The following is a 14,323-nucleotide window of genomic DNA, read 5'->3' as shown; positions in this document are numbered from 1 at the left end:
CTCAGGCTACTTGTACTAATTTTAAATGCTCACAATAGAGATACATAAGGCTTTGCAATCCTATAAATGCCAGATAGAATGAATAGGAATCATAGAGTTATTACTCTCTACACTGTAGACAGCTACTAGTACACCCAAAATATAGGCCACTAAAATTCCTGTGGCATAGTGTGGCACTAATAATTTATGAAAATCAAACAGAAGGAGGCAGAAAGAAAGGAATGGCTAGAAGGGAAGTTAGACAGCACACACCTGCAAGCGACTTGCCTTTGTGGTCAGCAGAGTTGGGAAGGATGTCAGTTAAGAGTGGAAAATGAGTAATGGTTGGTATAATTGAAGTGGCTGGATATTTTACCAAAGATCTAAGAAATATTTATTAAATATGCAAAGAATCAAAAGTTTTAGCTAAAGGTGTGCATTGTAATAAAGATTTGGTACTAAAAGCTGTCTTCCTTTAATTGAGTGACAAGGTCACATAATAGTCATTACTGTATCTGAGCCTTAGAGGATATAATTTCCTGGTCCAGTGTATCAATGTCTTCTTTTCTGGATCATGCTTTTGGTCTCATATACATGAAATCTTTGCTTAACTCAAAGTCATAAAATTTTTAACCTATATTATCTTCTATAAGTTTTATAATTTTAGGTCTTATACTGAGGTTTATGACACACTTGGGGTAAATTTTTGTATGTAGTATAAGATACGGATTAAACTTCATTTTTTTTTTCAAATGGATATCCAATTGAACTGTCTATAACTTTGATAAATATTGCCAGGTTGTTCTTTATAAAGGTATGCCATTTTACACTTCCAGCAGCAAAGTATGAGAGTATCTCTCACAGACTCACAACACTTATCTACTGGGAGAAACTCATCTACTCATTTAACTCATCTACTGTTAAATTGCTTTTTAAATTATAAGTGAGATTGAGCATCATTTCATATATTGTATTTATTTTTTTAAGTAATGTTTACACCCAAATTCATGACCCCAAAGTTGAGAGTCACATGCTCTACCAACTGAGCCAGCCAGGCACACCATATCACATATTTTAGAGCTATTTGTATCTCATTTCTGTGAACTATTTCCTTGGTTCATTATTTGGTCATTTTTCTTCTTATTTTAGGAAGTTAAAATGTTGAATTCTATTTGACTGCTTTAAAAATACCTTTGCGACTCTAATACATGAACAGTAAGGTTGCAAAAAAAAGAATATTTAACACACTAAATCAGTGTTTTTAAAGGGAATCTCATACTACTTCATTAGAAAACTATTGCTGAGTCAAATGTGGGACTGTAAGTCTCCTAATTCACCAGGATAATTTTTAATCACACACACTGACTAGATCAGCATTTAAAAAGTCTGGAGACATGGTAAGGCCATAAAATAAACTGCTTTGATTAAATGCCTTACTTTCTTTTACTATCTATATTTGCAAAACAATACCACATAATACAAAAATTTGGCTTCAGTCCATAAAACAGTCTTCAAAAGAAGAATTTTCTACATGGCTTTCATTGGCAACAGCAGTGCTATTTAGCAAAAGTATCATCTGTGTGGGTTTGGTCCCTTAATATCAACAGGCAAAAATAGGAAGACTTATGATATTGAAATAGTTCTTGGTGGATGAGTTTTAAAAAAGGAGAGATTAATAAATGCCATAAATTGGCCTTTTATTAAAGCAGATACTAAACCTCCACAGATTCTGTTGGCATAAATAACTGAAGTTCTTTCTTCTAAGGCATTAGTCTTGGTGACCGTGAAAACTTTTCCTCAACATGTAAAAACCAAAATAACAACAACAACAATAAAACCAAAAATGATTCCCCCCCGCCTCCCACCCACCAAGACCCAATTTATTTCTACAAACCCAACAACATTCTAAGGGACTCATTTGGGAAATGATGATTTAATTATTTGAGCATGAATAGAAAATATTTCATCTACTGTAACAAATCATGGTAAATTTAACAGCAATTATCATAGTAATGGAAAACAATTTCATGAGTTACAAAATTCTGCCCAAATCTCTTGGACAGTTAGAGAAAAGTCCTGCAAAATTTCAGCATTTTCACATTCAAATAGATGTTTTCAAATATACTAAAAGGCCGGGTTATCTTAGAAGAATGTTAATTTCAGCAAGTTATTAAATACTCAAGATTTATATTCTTTTCTCTGTGTGTCTCTCTAGTTTCCAACAAAAAAGTTTTATTCTTTTGCATGGTAGCACATTTTAATTGTCCAAGCAGGAAAGAAACCAGAGTAGACTCTGGCCACATACTAATTAATGCTTATTTTCCCTGATCAAGGAGCAATCTGAATTAGATTTGAAAATGAGGCATTAGTTCCTCACACGTCATGGCCATACAATGCTAGCTGGGGTTGTTCCTGTGTCGGGTCCTCAGCAATGCACTGGCTGTCTGGAGACCTGTTTTCTGCACTGATGACTTCTGGAGCAGGGTGGGCTGCACGCTCAAGATAGTAAAGTGGGGGCATTTCAGCAGAAGAATCTGAAAGACAGACCTGGAATGATAACTGAAAATCCTCACGGATTTCTGTAATGTTGGTAACTCTCCAAGAAAAAGAGTGAGGCAACCCACAGAGATCACAGAACAAGGCAGTAACGTGGCCTCTGCAACATCTTCTACAATGATCCCCTCGGCCTCTCTCTCCTTAAAAGCCTCTTCTTCCTTGTCGTTAATGCCTTGTCTTGATCCTGGGGGGTTTCTTCCCTTTCTTCCCTATTTGTCCAAGTGGTTCTTCCCGACCAGTTTCTTTAGTAGGACTTTTTTTTTTTTTTGGTACAAGTTTCCTCATGACAGATATTCATCAGATGTGATTATTATTTTTATTCCTCTTTCCCTTTTCCCTGGAGTGTACACCCAAATGCTTGGCTTCAACTGCTAGCTCTAAGCTATTGATTCCAACCTGATAACCCTGTCTCCTCACTATAGCCCCCAAACACCTGTTGGTCATTCCAGCTGAGTGCCCAGCTTTCAACTGAACTTGATAGATCAAAATAAATTTAAATACTTTTCAAAAGCCATGGCCACATGGCACCTGCCTCACATTGGTCTGCATGATGGGTGCAGGAGATAATCAGTGGAGAAGGTGGATGGGTACTTATGGTCTTGAAGCTCAAAGTCTAGCAGGAGAAATAGGTATTGAGCAAGTTGTCACACAATCGTTATTCTAATTGTGATAGTTAAAGGTAAAAGGTGTTATGACCTAGCCTATTTGGGAAACCTCCTATAGAAGCAAAATATTTCAGGCATTATAGTCCTTCTATAAGATTTCCTTTTCTATATTCTCTTGGTAAGTTTCAGAAATTTTTAGGGCTGCCCTTTCTGATTCGCTCTTACAAGTAGATTTCTAAATCAAATTCTGAATTAGCAGATTTAGTGAAAAGCTTCTTGGAAGAAATTTTAGATTTGGAGACTGAAAACATTTATAAAAAGAAAGACCTGTTCTGCATTCAGTAACCATGAAAATATGTCCTTGTAAAATTCTAATGACAGACTCCTTTTAAACACATTTGTATTTCAAGGAGTGTAAGTAAGGTTTATTCTATGAGAGTTCTTAATGTTAACTGGTTATCATTGGATAATTATATTCAAATGAACATCTGTAAGTCTAGAAGAAATGTAAACTGCCATTTTCCTTATTAGATAAATCAGCAATCTTAGAATTTCATCTTTCTCTATGCATCAAGTAAATTGTACTGTTAGAATAGTTATTTAAAAGCAACACAAAGATATTTACTGGATAGTTCCAGGCAGAAGTGACATTTTAGAAAGGCCATGAGGATGAATAGGAGTTTGACCAAGTAAAGATGAAGTTAAGAAGATATGTGTGTATACATATAATGAAAACTTTGAGGAGGAGAGGAACATAGAGGGTTAGAATGGTTCAGGAAAGGCCATGTGACTGAATATAGTGAATACTTACATACAAGCTATGTAAGTAATTTTAAATTACTACCCTGGATAGCTTACATGAGAAAAGAGAGATAGAGAGCTTAAACCATCATCACCAAATTGTCATCATCACCTTAAGCATCCTCACTAGTTTCATTGTGAGTGCTCAGCACATTATTATATAATCTTTCACTTTCACAAACTATGGATCATAGATGAAAGTATCATTTTAAAGGTAAGACTACTGAGGCTCAGAGGTATTTGAGAAGGCCTAGTCGAAGAGGTGACATCTAACTTGGGACCTCAAGACTAAATGTGAGGTAAGGAAAGAGGCACGGAGGAAAATTCCAGGCAAAGAGAATGGCACGGGTTGGTTTCAGGAGGAATTTGACAAGACCAGATTAATGGTTTATAAAGTGCATTTTAGCTGTAGCATGGGGCATGACTGAGAACAAGGAGACAAGGTAGGAGAGCGTTGCATTATACCAGGTGAGAAAGTATCGTAAACAGAACTAATGACATATGCAGAGCCAAAGTGAAAGTTGAATAGATTTCAGAAATATTAGGACATAGAAAAGGTCGTCCATCAGCAGTGTCCAATAGATCTGTATAGTTTGAAGGATAGGTCCTAAAATTTGCACTACCGAATAGGGTAGCCACTAGCCATATGTGGCCATTGAGCTTTTGAAATGCAACTGAGAAACTTTAAATTTAAATAAAATTTTAAATTTTATTTAATATTAACTAACTCAAATTTCAATAATTACTTGTGACTCGAGGCTACCCACCCTATTGGACAGAACAGGATTGGATAACTTTAGCTTCCTCTCCTTTTTACATATATTCTCTCTAATTACAAGGTCTTTTAAGATAACCCCACTCTATCTAAATTTGCATGCTTCTTCTCTGGTGTGTTGGGTCTTCTCACCACTGTACAAACATATGAAATATTCATTTTTACTTCTAGAGTTGCTCATATTTCCACCCTCACCTATATTGTCTGTCTTCTTCTTTTACCTATCCTAGTCCCATTTTTCCAGAAAAGTTTTTGTGGTTTTTCTTTCTCATTAATATGTCCTCCCTTGAAGGGGGCCTGGGTGGCTCAGTTGTTTAAGCATCTGACTCATGATTTCAGCTCAGGTCATGATCTCAGCAGTTTGGTTCATGAGATCAAGCCCTGCACTTGCACTATCAGCACATAGGCTGCTTGGGATTCTCTCTCTCCCTCTCTTTCTGCCCCTCCCTCCCCAAAATAAATAAGTAAACTTTAAAAAAATATATGTCCTTGAGCATCAGTCATTTTGGCCCATACTACATAATCTCATGACAAGTCACCACTTATTTCTTGCTCTTTCATACTTTTTATTGATGTGGTGAGTTGATGCTGATCTTATATTAAACAAAGATGCTTGAAAGTAGGGAACATTTTCTTCATATTTCCTATATTTCTTCCTCTACTGTTGAGTATTTAATTAGCAAAGACTGTCTTTCTTTCTTTCTTTCTTTCTTTCTTTCTTTCTTTCTTTCTTTCTTTCTTTCTTTCTTTCTTTCTTTCTTTCTTTCTTTCTTTCTTTCTTTCTTTCTTTCTTTCTTTCTTTCTTTCTTTCTTTCTTTCTTTCTTTCTTTCTTTCTTTCTTTCTTTCTTTCTTTCTTTCTTTCTTTCCTTCTTCTAAGAGAGAGGGGGAGGGGCAAAGAGAGAGGGGGACAGAGGATCTGAAGTGGGCTCCATGCCAAAAGCAGAGAGCCCAACTAGGGGCTCCAACTCAGGAACCATGAGATTATGGTCTAAGCCAAAATCTGAGGCTTAACCAATGGAGCCCCCAGGCACCCAGGCAAAAGCATTCTTGAAGACCAACACTTGCTTACTACTGTGATCCTACTCATTACAGTGTACCCTATGAGATTTCTGGTTCTTTATATAGATTTAGTTTTTGCAAACAAAACAAATTTAAAGTAGTGAAAAAATTAGATCAGTGTTGTTGTTTTAAATAAGAGATACACGATTATTTAACCTTTACCCAAATTGACTCTTTTTAGTGGGAATTCCCCAAAGATGGCTGCCATCAGTTCCTTCTGTCCCAATTCGTGCGAACTGCTCTACCTTTTATGTCACTCAGCCACCTCCCCGGCCCCCGGTTGAATATGGATTGGCCTCATGACTTGCTTCTACAAATAGAAATCAGTGGAAGCGACACAGCCTGTTCCAGGCCTCCTGGTTTAGAGCTCTGGAAGCCTCCACCTTGGCTGTAGGAAAGCCAGTCACTATGCTGTGCAGTTTGGGCTACACTAGGCTGAATGCAGAGAAACCACAGGGCAGCCACATAGAGGAAGGGCACTGAACTGCCAGACATGGTAATGAAGGCTTCTTGGATTTTGCAGGCCAGCCAGCCTCTAGTTGAATACAGTCTACACGCATGACCCAAACTGACACTACATGGAGCAGAATTGCCTGGCAGAGGCCTACCCTGATGTCTGACCCCCAGAATCATGAGAATTAGTATAAGCACTGTTGTTGTGAGTGGTTGAGTTTTGGACTGTTTTGTTACATGGCAATAAATAACCGAAAAGCTGTCATTTAAAAAAAAGAAGATCCAGTCATAGTAAGATAACTAACCCCAGTTTGATCACTTTCCTGCACACCCCTCCCCTCACCCCAATTTTAGGGCATCTCTTCATGGAACAGGCAGTGGATTGGAAAACCAAATATTATCCAAACCAACATGAGACTTGCAACACACGATTTGAAGTATGTTCTTCCATATGTTTAAATATTAAGTGTAAAATTCTGAATTGAAAGTATCTTGTATTCTAAGTGTTCTCTTGACTGTAGAATTTATCAAAACAGGTGGAAAACATTGTTTGAGAATAGGTTTACCTAAATAATTATCCAAGATCCTTTATAAAGGCATTACTTAATTGAAATATTGGGTTTTATATTTCTGGATACTTACTCATGACCTATCTTAATTTTGTATTGTTTGTAAGATTTTATTTCTTTTAAATGTTTTTATTTATTGTTGGGAGACAGAGAGAGACAGAACATGAGCATAGGAGGGGCAGAGACGGGGGGGAGACATAGAATCTGAAGGAGGCTCCAGACTCTGAGTTGTCAGCACAGATCTCACAAACTGTGAGATCATGACCTGAGCTGAAGTCAGATGCTTAACTGACTGAGCCACCCAGTCACCCCTATTTGTAAGATTTTAAAAGTGATATTTTTCTAAGGATTTCACCAGTGAAAAGGTGGTATTTATAAGATTGGTGAGATATTGATCTTTTTTAGTTACAAGGTAACTTCAAGTTAAAGTTGGTAATACTGTTTTAATGTCTGGAATGATTGAATTATCTGCAGATCTGACCACTTTTTTTTTTAATGTTTTATTTATTTCTAGGAGAGAGAGAGAGAGACAGCGTGAGCAGGGGAGGGTCAGAGAGAGAGGGAGTCACAGGCTCCGAAACACGCTCCAGGCTCTGAGCTGGCAGTCAGCACAGAGCCCGATGCGGGGCTTGAACCCACGAACTGCGAGATCATGACCTAAGCGAAAGTCGGACGCTCAACCGACTAAGCCACCCAGGCGCCCGCAGATCTGACCACTTTGAGTAAATCGTCTTCAAATGGTTAGCAGGTCAGAGAAAAGGTAGGTATACAGAGAACATTTTTGGCCACTTATCATAATGTCTTCCTTGAGTTGCCATTTTTCCGTAACTATACAGTCAATTCTTTGCTATTATACGTTTATTTTATAAGCTGTATTGTCACAGAGTACGTCAAGTAGCCCAGTGATTATATAGCTATCCACATATCCACATAGGTTAAGTAATGACACAGCTATTTATTTTTTCAATTTTCCAAGGACATTGATTTTTTTTTTTTAATTTTTAGAGAGAGAGAGAGAGAGAGAGAGAGAGATGAGCAGGGGAGGGGGCAGAGAGAGAGAAAGAGAGAGAGAATCTTAAGCAAGCTCCATACTCACTGTGGAGCCTGATGCAGGGCTCAATCCCATACCCCTGGGATCATGACCTGAGCTGAAATCAGCAGTTGGAAGCTCAACCTACTGAGCCACCCAGGCACCCCTCCCAAGGACATTTTGAAGGTGAACATATGGTAGTGCTGTTATTTCTGGCTTATCCTGGGGTGGAATAGTTGTTAGGTCCAATAGAGCCCTTTTTCTATTGCTATAGCTACCGTCTGGAGAACAGCTCAGCCTAGTTCAGGACTTCTGCAGGAGCTGGTACACCACTTGCCAGATGAGGTAAATTCATTTTGTCCTTTAATTATGAAGATATGCTCCTTTAGGCTAGCTGATTTTTTTTTTTTTTTAAGTAGGCTTCATGCCCAGCACAGAGCCCATTGTGGGTCTTGATCTCATGACCCTGAGATCAAGACCTGAGCTGGGACCAAGAGTCAGACACTTAACCAACTGAGCTACCCAGGCACCCTTGCATCTTTTAGAATTTAGTCTGATATATTATTATTGTTTTGTATTACTTTTTATTTTTATCTTTTTATACCTATGCGGTCATCATGCATCTCCTTGTCAGAAGGAGCTTTACCTTTAAGACCTAGCTCAGTGCCTAGCACATAGTAAACATTCAACTAATATTTTCTGAATCCCTGACTTGGTGAACAATGGCTGCTTAGCAATTTTAGTAAATGAAATTTACCTTTGAATTTTAGCAATTCTAAACTCATTCATATTATTTAAATACATTTCAATAAATATAAACTTTGTATTAAAATTTATCAAAAATAAAAGTTAAAGAATAAGCATGCCATAATTCATATTTATTAGGCTATTAAAATTATTTTTAAAAATTGCAATTCTTTATGTACTGTGCTGAATATATTAATAAAGACTTTGAGGGGCACCTGGGTGGCTCAGTCGGTTAAGTGTCTGACTTCAGCTCAGGTCATGATCTTGCGGTTTGTGAGTTCAAGCCCAGCATTGGGCTCTGTGCTGACAGCTCAGAGCCTGGAGCCTCCTTCAGATTCTGCATCTCCCCCTCTTTCTGCCCCCCTCCCCATGCTCATGCTCTGTCTCTCTCTGTCTCTCAGTAATAAATAAAAACCTTAAAAAATTTTAAAAAAGCCTTTGAATATACTTTAAAAGTTTTATCATTTAAAGCTTACTTCAATATGATGAATTTAAAGTACCAAACTTGAAAAAAATAGGCAAAAGGGAAAGAATTTGTGTTACTATCATGCATTAGTTGTCTCAGGGCTGCTGTAACAAATTACCACACTTAAAACAATAGAAACTTATTCTCATGGTTTTTGGGATGCAAGGTGCTGGTAAGGCCATGCTCTCCCTAAAGGCTCTAGGGAAGATTCCCTTCCTGACTTTTCTAGCTTCTGGTGGTTACCAACAATCCTTGGCATTCCTTGGTTTGTGCAGTGTACGTCCAATCAGTCTCTGTCTTCATGCGGCTTTCTTCCTCATGTGGCTGTTTGTCTCCAAATGTTTCTCCTTTAAGGGCACCAGTCCATTGCTGATAGACATTAAAGAAGACCTAAATAAATGGAAAATATATAATGTTCATGGATCAGAGGACAAATGTTATCCACTCTTCTTTAAGTGGTCTACAGAATCAATGCAATTGCAGTCAAAATCTCAATAAAAATTGTTTTTGTAGACATTGCCAGACTGATTCTAAAATTTACATGGAAATGCAGAGAATTGAAAATGACAAAAGAATTTTTAAAATGATCACTATCTGTTTTCAAGAGTTATTAGAAAAGCTGCAGTAATTAAGACTGTGGTATTAAAGAAAAGCAAACAGATCCATGGAATAGGATACAGTAAAAAATGGACTAATGGCGAATTGATTTTTGACAAAAGTACAAAGACGAGTCAATGGAGAAAGGTTGGTCTTTTTAATAATGGTTCTAGAAAAATTTGATGTTGATGCTCAAAAAAGAGAACTTTGATTTAAAAATTTAAATTAATCATAGGCCTAAATGCAAAGCCTGAAAGTATAAAATTTTTAGAAGAAAACGTAGAAGATAACTTCTGTGACCTCAGATTAGGCAAAGATTTCTTTGATTCAACACCAATATTATAATCAATATTAGAATAAAGTTGAATAACTGGATTCTTCAAAATTATGTACTTCCGCTCTCTGACAGACCGTTAAAATGAAAATACAGGCCAGGGCTCCTGAGTGGCTCAGTAGGTTGAGCGTCTGACTTTGGCTCAGGTCATGGTCTCACAGTTTGTGGGTTTGAGCCCTGTGTGGGGCTCTGTGCTGACAGCTCAGAGCCTGGAGCCTGCTTTGCATTCTGTGTCTCTCTTTCTGCCCCTCCCCTGTTTGTGCATGTGTGTGCTCTCTCTCTCTTTCTCTCAAATATAAATAAACATTAAAAATTTTTTTAAAAAATGAAAATACAAGCCACAGACTGGCAGAAGTTATTTTATAAATTGTATAGGAAATATACAAAGAGCTCTCAAAACCCAAGGATAATACAACTAATAATGCAATAAAAATGAGCAGGGGCGCCTGGGTCACTCAGTCCGTTAAGCATCTGACTCTTGATTTCGACTCAGGTCATAATCTCAGGGTTCATGAATTTGAGCCCCACATCAGGCTTTGAGTTTACAGCTTGGAACCTGCTTGGGATTCTGTCTCTACCTGTCTCTCTGCCCCTCGTCATGCTCTCTCGCTGTCTCTCTTTCTCTAATAAATAAAAAAAAAAATTAGCAAAAGATTTGAATAACATTTTACCAAAGAAGATATACAGAGAGTAAATAAGCACATAAAAATATGCTCATCATTAGTGATTACTCCACAATGAGAGCCATAATTACAACATCAGTAGTCATTAACTCACTCTAAGACACCTATTGGTCTGACTAAAATTTAAGAGTATTGATAATAATATGAAGCAACTAGGACTCATAATGTTGCGGGAATGGAAAATAGAAACACTATTTTGGAAAATGGTTTAGTAGTTCCTTAAAAAGTTAAACATTCATATTCCTTACGGCTTAGCTATTACACTTCTAAGTTTTTTTCCCCAAAACTAATGAAAGCATACGTCCACATAAAGACTTATACATAAATGTTCATGGCAGTTTTGTTTGTAATAGCCCAAATCTGGAAAAAACTAAAATGTCCACTAATGTGTGAATGGGTAATCAATTTATGGCACATCTATACAATTGAATACTAGTCAACAATAAAAAAGAAGTGCACTATTGATGCACTCAATAAAGTGGATAGGTTTCAAAAGAATTTTGCTTAATGGATGAAACCACACAAAAAAGAGTACATGTTATATGATTCCATATATATATATGGAATATATATGACTCCATATATATTCAAAATTCTTTTGAATTATATATATATACATATATATAATTATAAAAAATGCGAAAAACCATAGTGATATAAAGAAGACCAGTGGTTGCCTGGGAATTTGTTTTTAGTGGTAAAAGGAGGGACTGCTTACCAAGGAGATATGAGAAAACTTCTGGGGTGATGGAATGGCTTATTATTTTTATTGTGGTGATGGCTTCATGGGAGTATGTATGCATCAAAGTTTATTAAAAGTCATCTTTTAAATATGTGCAGTTTATTATATATCAGTTATAGGTCAAGAAAGTGGAAAAAATAAAGAAGTAAAGGACCTTTGGCTGGGTGCTATTTTAAAGTTCTCAACTTTTATTTCTTCTGTAGACTTCTGTGAGATAAAACCTGGTTACCTTAGAATACACGTAGATCTCGTCCTCCAAAGTAATTTTGGGCAGCATATGAGAAATGTCTGAAGTTTTAGGACATTTCCAAATAGGAATACACTACAGGTTTAATCTGTGATGGGAAAAGAGAAACAGAGAACTTGTGGATTTAAGGGATGAAAAGGGGTGGGTTGGGAGATCAGAAAAAGGAAACCAAGGCTGAAACGCAGTAAGGATCTTGGCAGAGGAAGAGGCAAGACTGCGCCTACACGTCCTCACGGGCAGCTGTACAGATTCTCTGGGCAGGTGGCTCCCAGTGGATTAAAATGTTACAACGTATGGCTCGTTCTCAACCACGAAAGCAGCTCCTTTCGGAGTTACTCCTGCCAGCTGGAAACTCCGTGCTGGGCGCGCAGAGGAGGCGGACGGACACCAGCCCGGGCTCCCCGCTTCTTTACCTGAAGCCGCGTCCAGCTCTCCGTCGCCCCCTGGTGGCGAGTGTCCGGGGACCCGCAGGCGCACGGGTAAGGCGGGAGGAAAGGTGCGGCCAAGGAGGTCCCGGCGCTCGAGGGGAGCCGCGGGTACCTCCCGAGGCGTTGACCGCTTGGGCATTCTGGCACCAGTGTGGCTGCCACAGAATCCGGTTTCCCAAATGCAGCGCTCGCTCCGTCTCCTCGCTGCTGGCGTCCGTCCAGTTTCATTCGGGTCTTACTGGGTGGGAGTCGGGGTGAGGGAGCTGCATTACCTTGTAGTGACCTCCAGGTTTCAGGGCAGAACTTTTCATGGATTTGGAAACGAGGGGCTGCAGAAGAGCCCCGGCTATAGGAGGACTGTCCCCATGAGACCCCCATGTTCCGAGGAACTGAGGGAAGACGGAAACTAGATGGCCCGCTTACATCCCAAATAGTTTTCCTCCCCAGATTAGAGTCCATCCTATTCCCGCCTTGTCCCGGATACTGATATGTCACTTTACCACCGCGTACGAAACGCTGGAGATCGTCGTCCTGTCCCCACTGTCCCCAACCCTCCCGTGGCCGAGGGTGGGCAGTCCGCAAGGCGGGGACCCGCTCTTCGGCCCGAGGGCAAGGGCCTCCATGGGCTTCGAGGGTGCGGGGAGGGTGCGCAGGGCGGGGAGCGGTGGACAGTACGGTGAGGGAGTTAGGAACGGGCAGAGGCGCCCGTACCTGCGGCTCCCAGCTCAGGCGGGCGAGCTGCGTGACAGTCAGGTCCACACCTGATTGACAGGAGGCGGGAGTCGCGGCCCGGGAGGCGGGAGTGGGTGTGCAGGGGCGGAGCCGGCCCGGGCGCGCGCTCCTAGACGGTTGAGGTCTGGTGTCTTGCCCGTACCCCGCCAGGTGGCCCGCCGGCTCTTCGGAGCCTGACACCCGGAGCGTGGAAAGCCTCCCGGAGTGTCCCCTGCTGGGGCCTGCTGCCTGCAAGGAGGGGGCAGGGCAGCCCGGAGCCCCGTGCGCCGCTTCCCCGGCGGCCTCGGCCTGGGCCGGGACTGGCTCGCGCTTCCCTCGCGGCTCTGCGCGGGTCCGCCTCCCCCTCCCTCCCCCTTCCCGCGAGCTGCCTCCGCCCTCCTTCCTCTGCCTCCACCCTCAACCCCCATCCCCGTCTGTCGGGAACTGGGCTCGGAGCCCTCAGTCGGCCCGAGCTCTGGATGTGGGCGCCGGACAAGTCCGCGGCGCCTCCGCCCAAGATGGACAGCCGCTACACCAGCACTGCGGGCATCGGGGACCTGAACCAGCTGAGCGCGGCCATCCCGGCCACGCGGGTGGAGGTGTCGGTGTCCTGCAGGTGAGGACGCAGCCCCTCCCCGCCCTCCCCCTGCTCTCCGGTTTGCCTGGTGGGTAGCGCTGGCCGTGCGCGCGGGGTACCCCGAGGCTTCGCTGGGGTGAGAAGTTGCGCGACGCGTGGGAAACACCCCAGCTCCAGCGACACGGAGCGGAGAGCGGGAACGAGGAGCGAGTGGTGGGCTCCGGAACGGAGACTTTTAATTTTCTTTCTGGGAAATGCTGTAAAAGTTGGCTGGGCTGTGACTCAGCGGCAGGAACCCCGGCCGCCGCCCACTTTGCAAACCCTTTTTACGTTCCAGACCCGAGCTGTGTGGTTGGGTGATGACGGGAATCAAAGGGAACAGCGTTGCCAAAAGCGCTTGTGACCGCTGCGCGCGGTGCCCCGGGACTCCCTCCGCTAGGCGTGTGCAGACCTGCTCCTGCCACACTTGGCATCAAACCAGGCAGCTGCCTCCCCACCCACTTCCTGGAGCCACCCAGCTTGCTTCCCCCCACCCTTCCGGGCTTCTTGCCTTATGCCTGATAGGTAGAGATTTGGGCTCCAGCCCTGTTTGCAGACGAATCTGTGCCTTACCTAAAATCTGGAAAGTCACGACTTTCTTCTGCCTGCAGGTAGACACAGTTTTGAGTGCTTATAACAACTGACACTCTGCTCGAGGACTGTAAATTTAAACTCCATTGCCTGACGTTGCTTGGGTCAGTTTTTCTGTAAACAAGGCAGCATAATTGCTGTTTCGCAGAAGATTTTGAGAAGGAGATGGGCGGACTGTACTAAATTGATAATGGCAACAGGAGGGGGAGAATTTGCACATTGCCTCTGGAGCCCACACTGTCTTGTTTGCATACTTGGATCTCTCTCAGTGGAAAACTCTTTTCCCTCCTGCCCACTTTGACCTCAAGATTGTTTTCAGTGCTAGAAATTACC

General features: G+C 41.4%; 1 protein-coding gene across 1 annotated transcript in view; it reads left to right on the top strand.

Moving 5' to 3' along the window:
- Nucleotides 1-13,168: 13,168 nt before the first annotated feature.
- The window catches only part of CPNE8 (copine 8), a 219,755-nt gene continuing 218,600 nt past the window's right edge, over nt 13,169-14,323 (top strand). The window contains exon 1 of the mRNA XM_077753550.1: nt 13,169-13,399. Within this exon, the coding sequence (XP_077609676.1) occupies nt 13,263-13,399 (137 nt within the window). The 5' untranslated portion in view covers nt 13,169-13,262. The remainder of the gene's footprint in view (nt 13,400-14,323) is intronic.

The sequence above is a fragment of the Crocuta crocuta genome, unplaced genomic scaffold (assembly GCF_008692635.1).
Source record: "Crocuta crocuta isolate KB4526 unplaced genomic scaffold, BGI_CrCroc_1.0 scaffold30, whole genome shotgun sequence".
NCBI lineage: Eukaryota > Metazoa > Chordata > Mammalia > Carnivora > Hyaenidae > Crocuta > Crocuta crocuta.
Note: the sequence above shows the minus strand (reverse complement) of the source record. Positions and strands in the feature narration are given on the sequence as shown.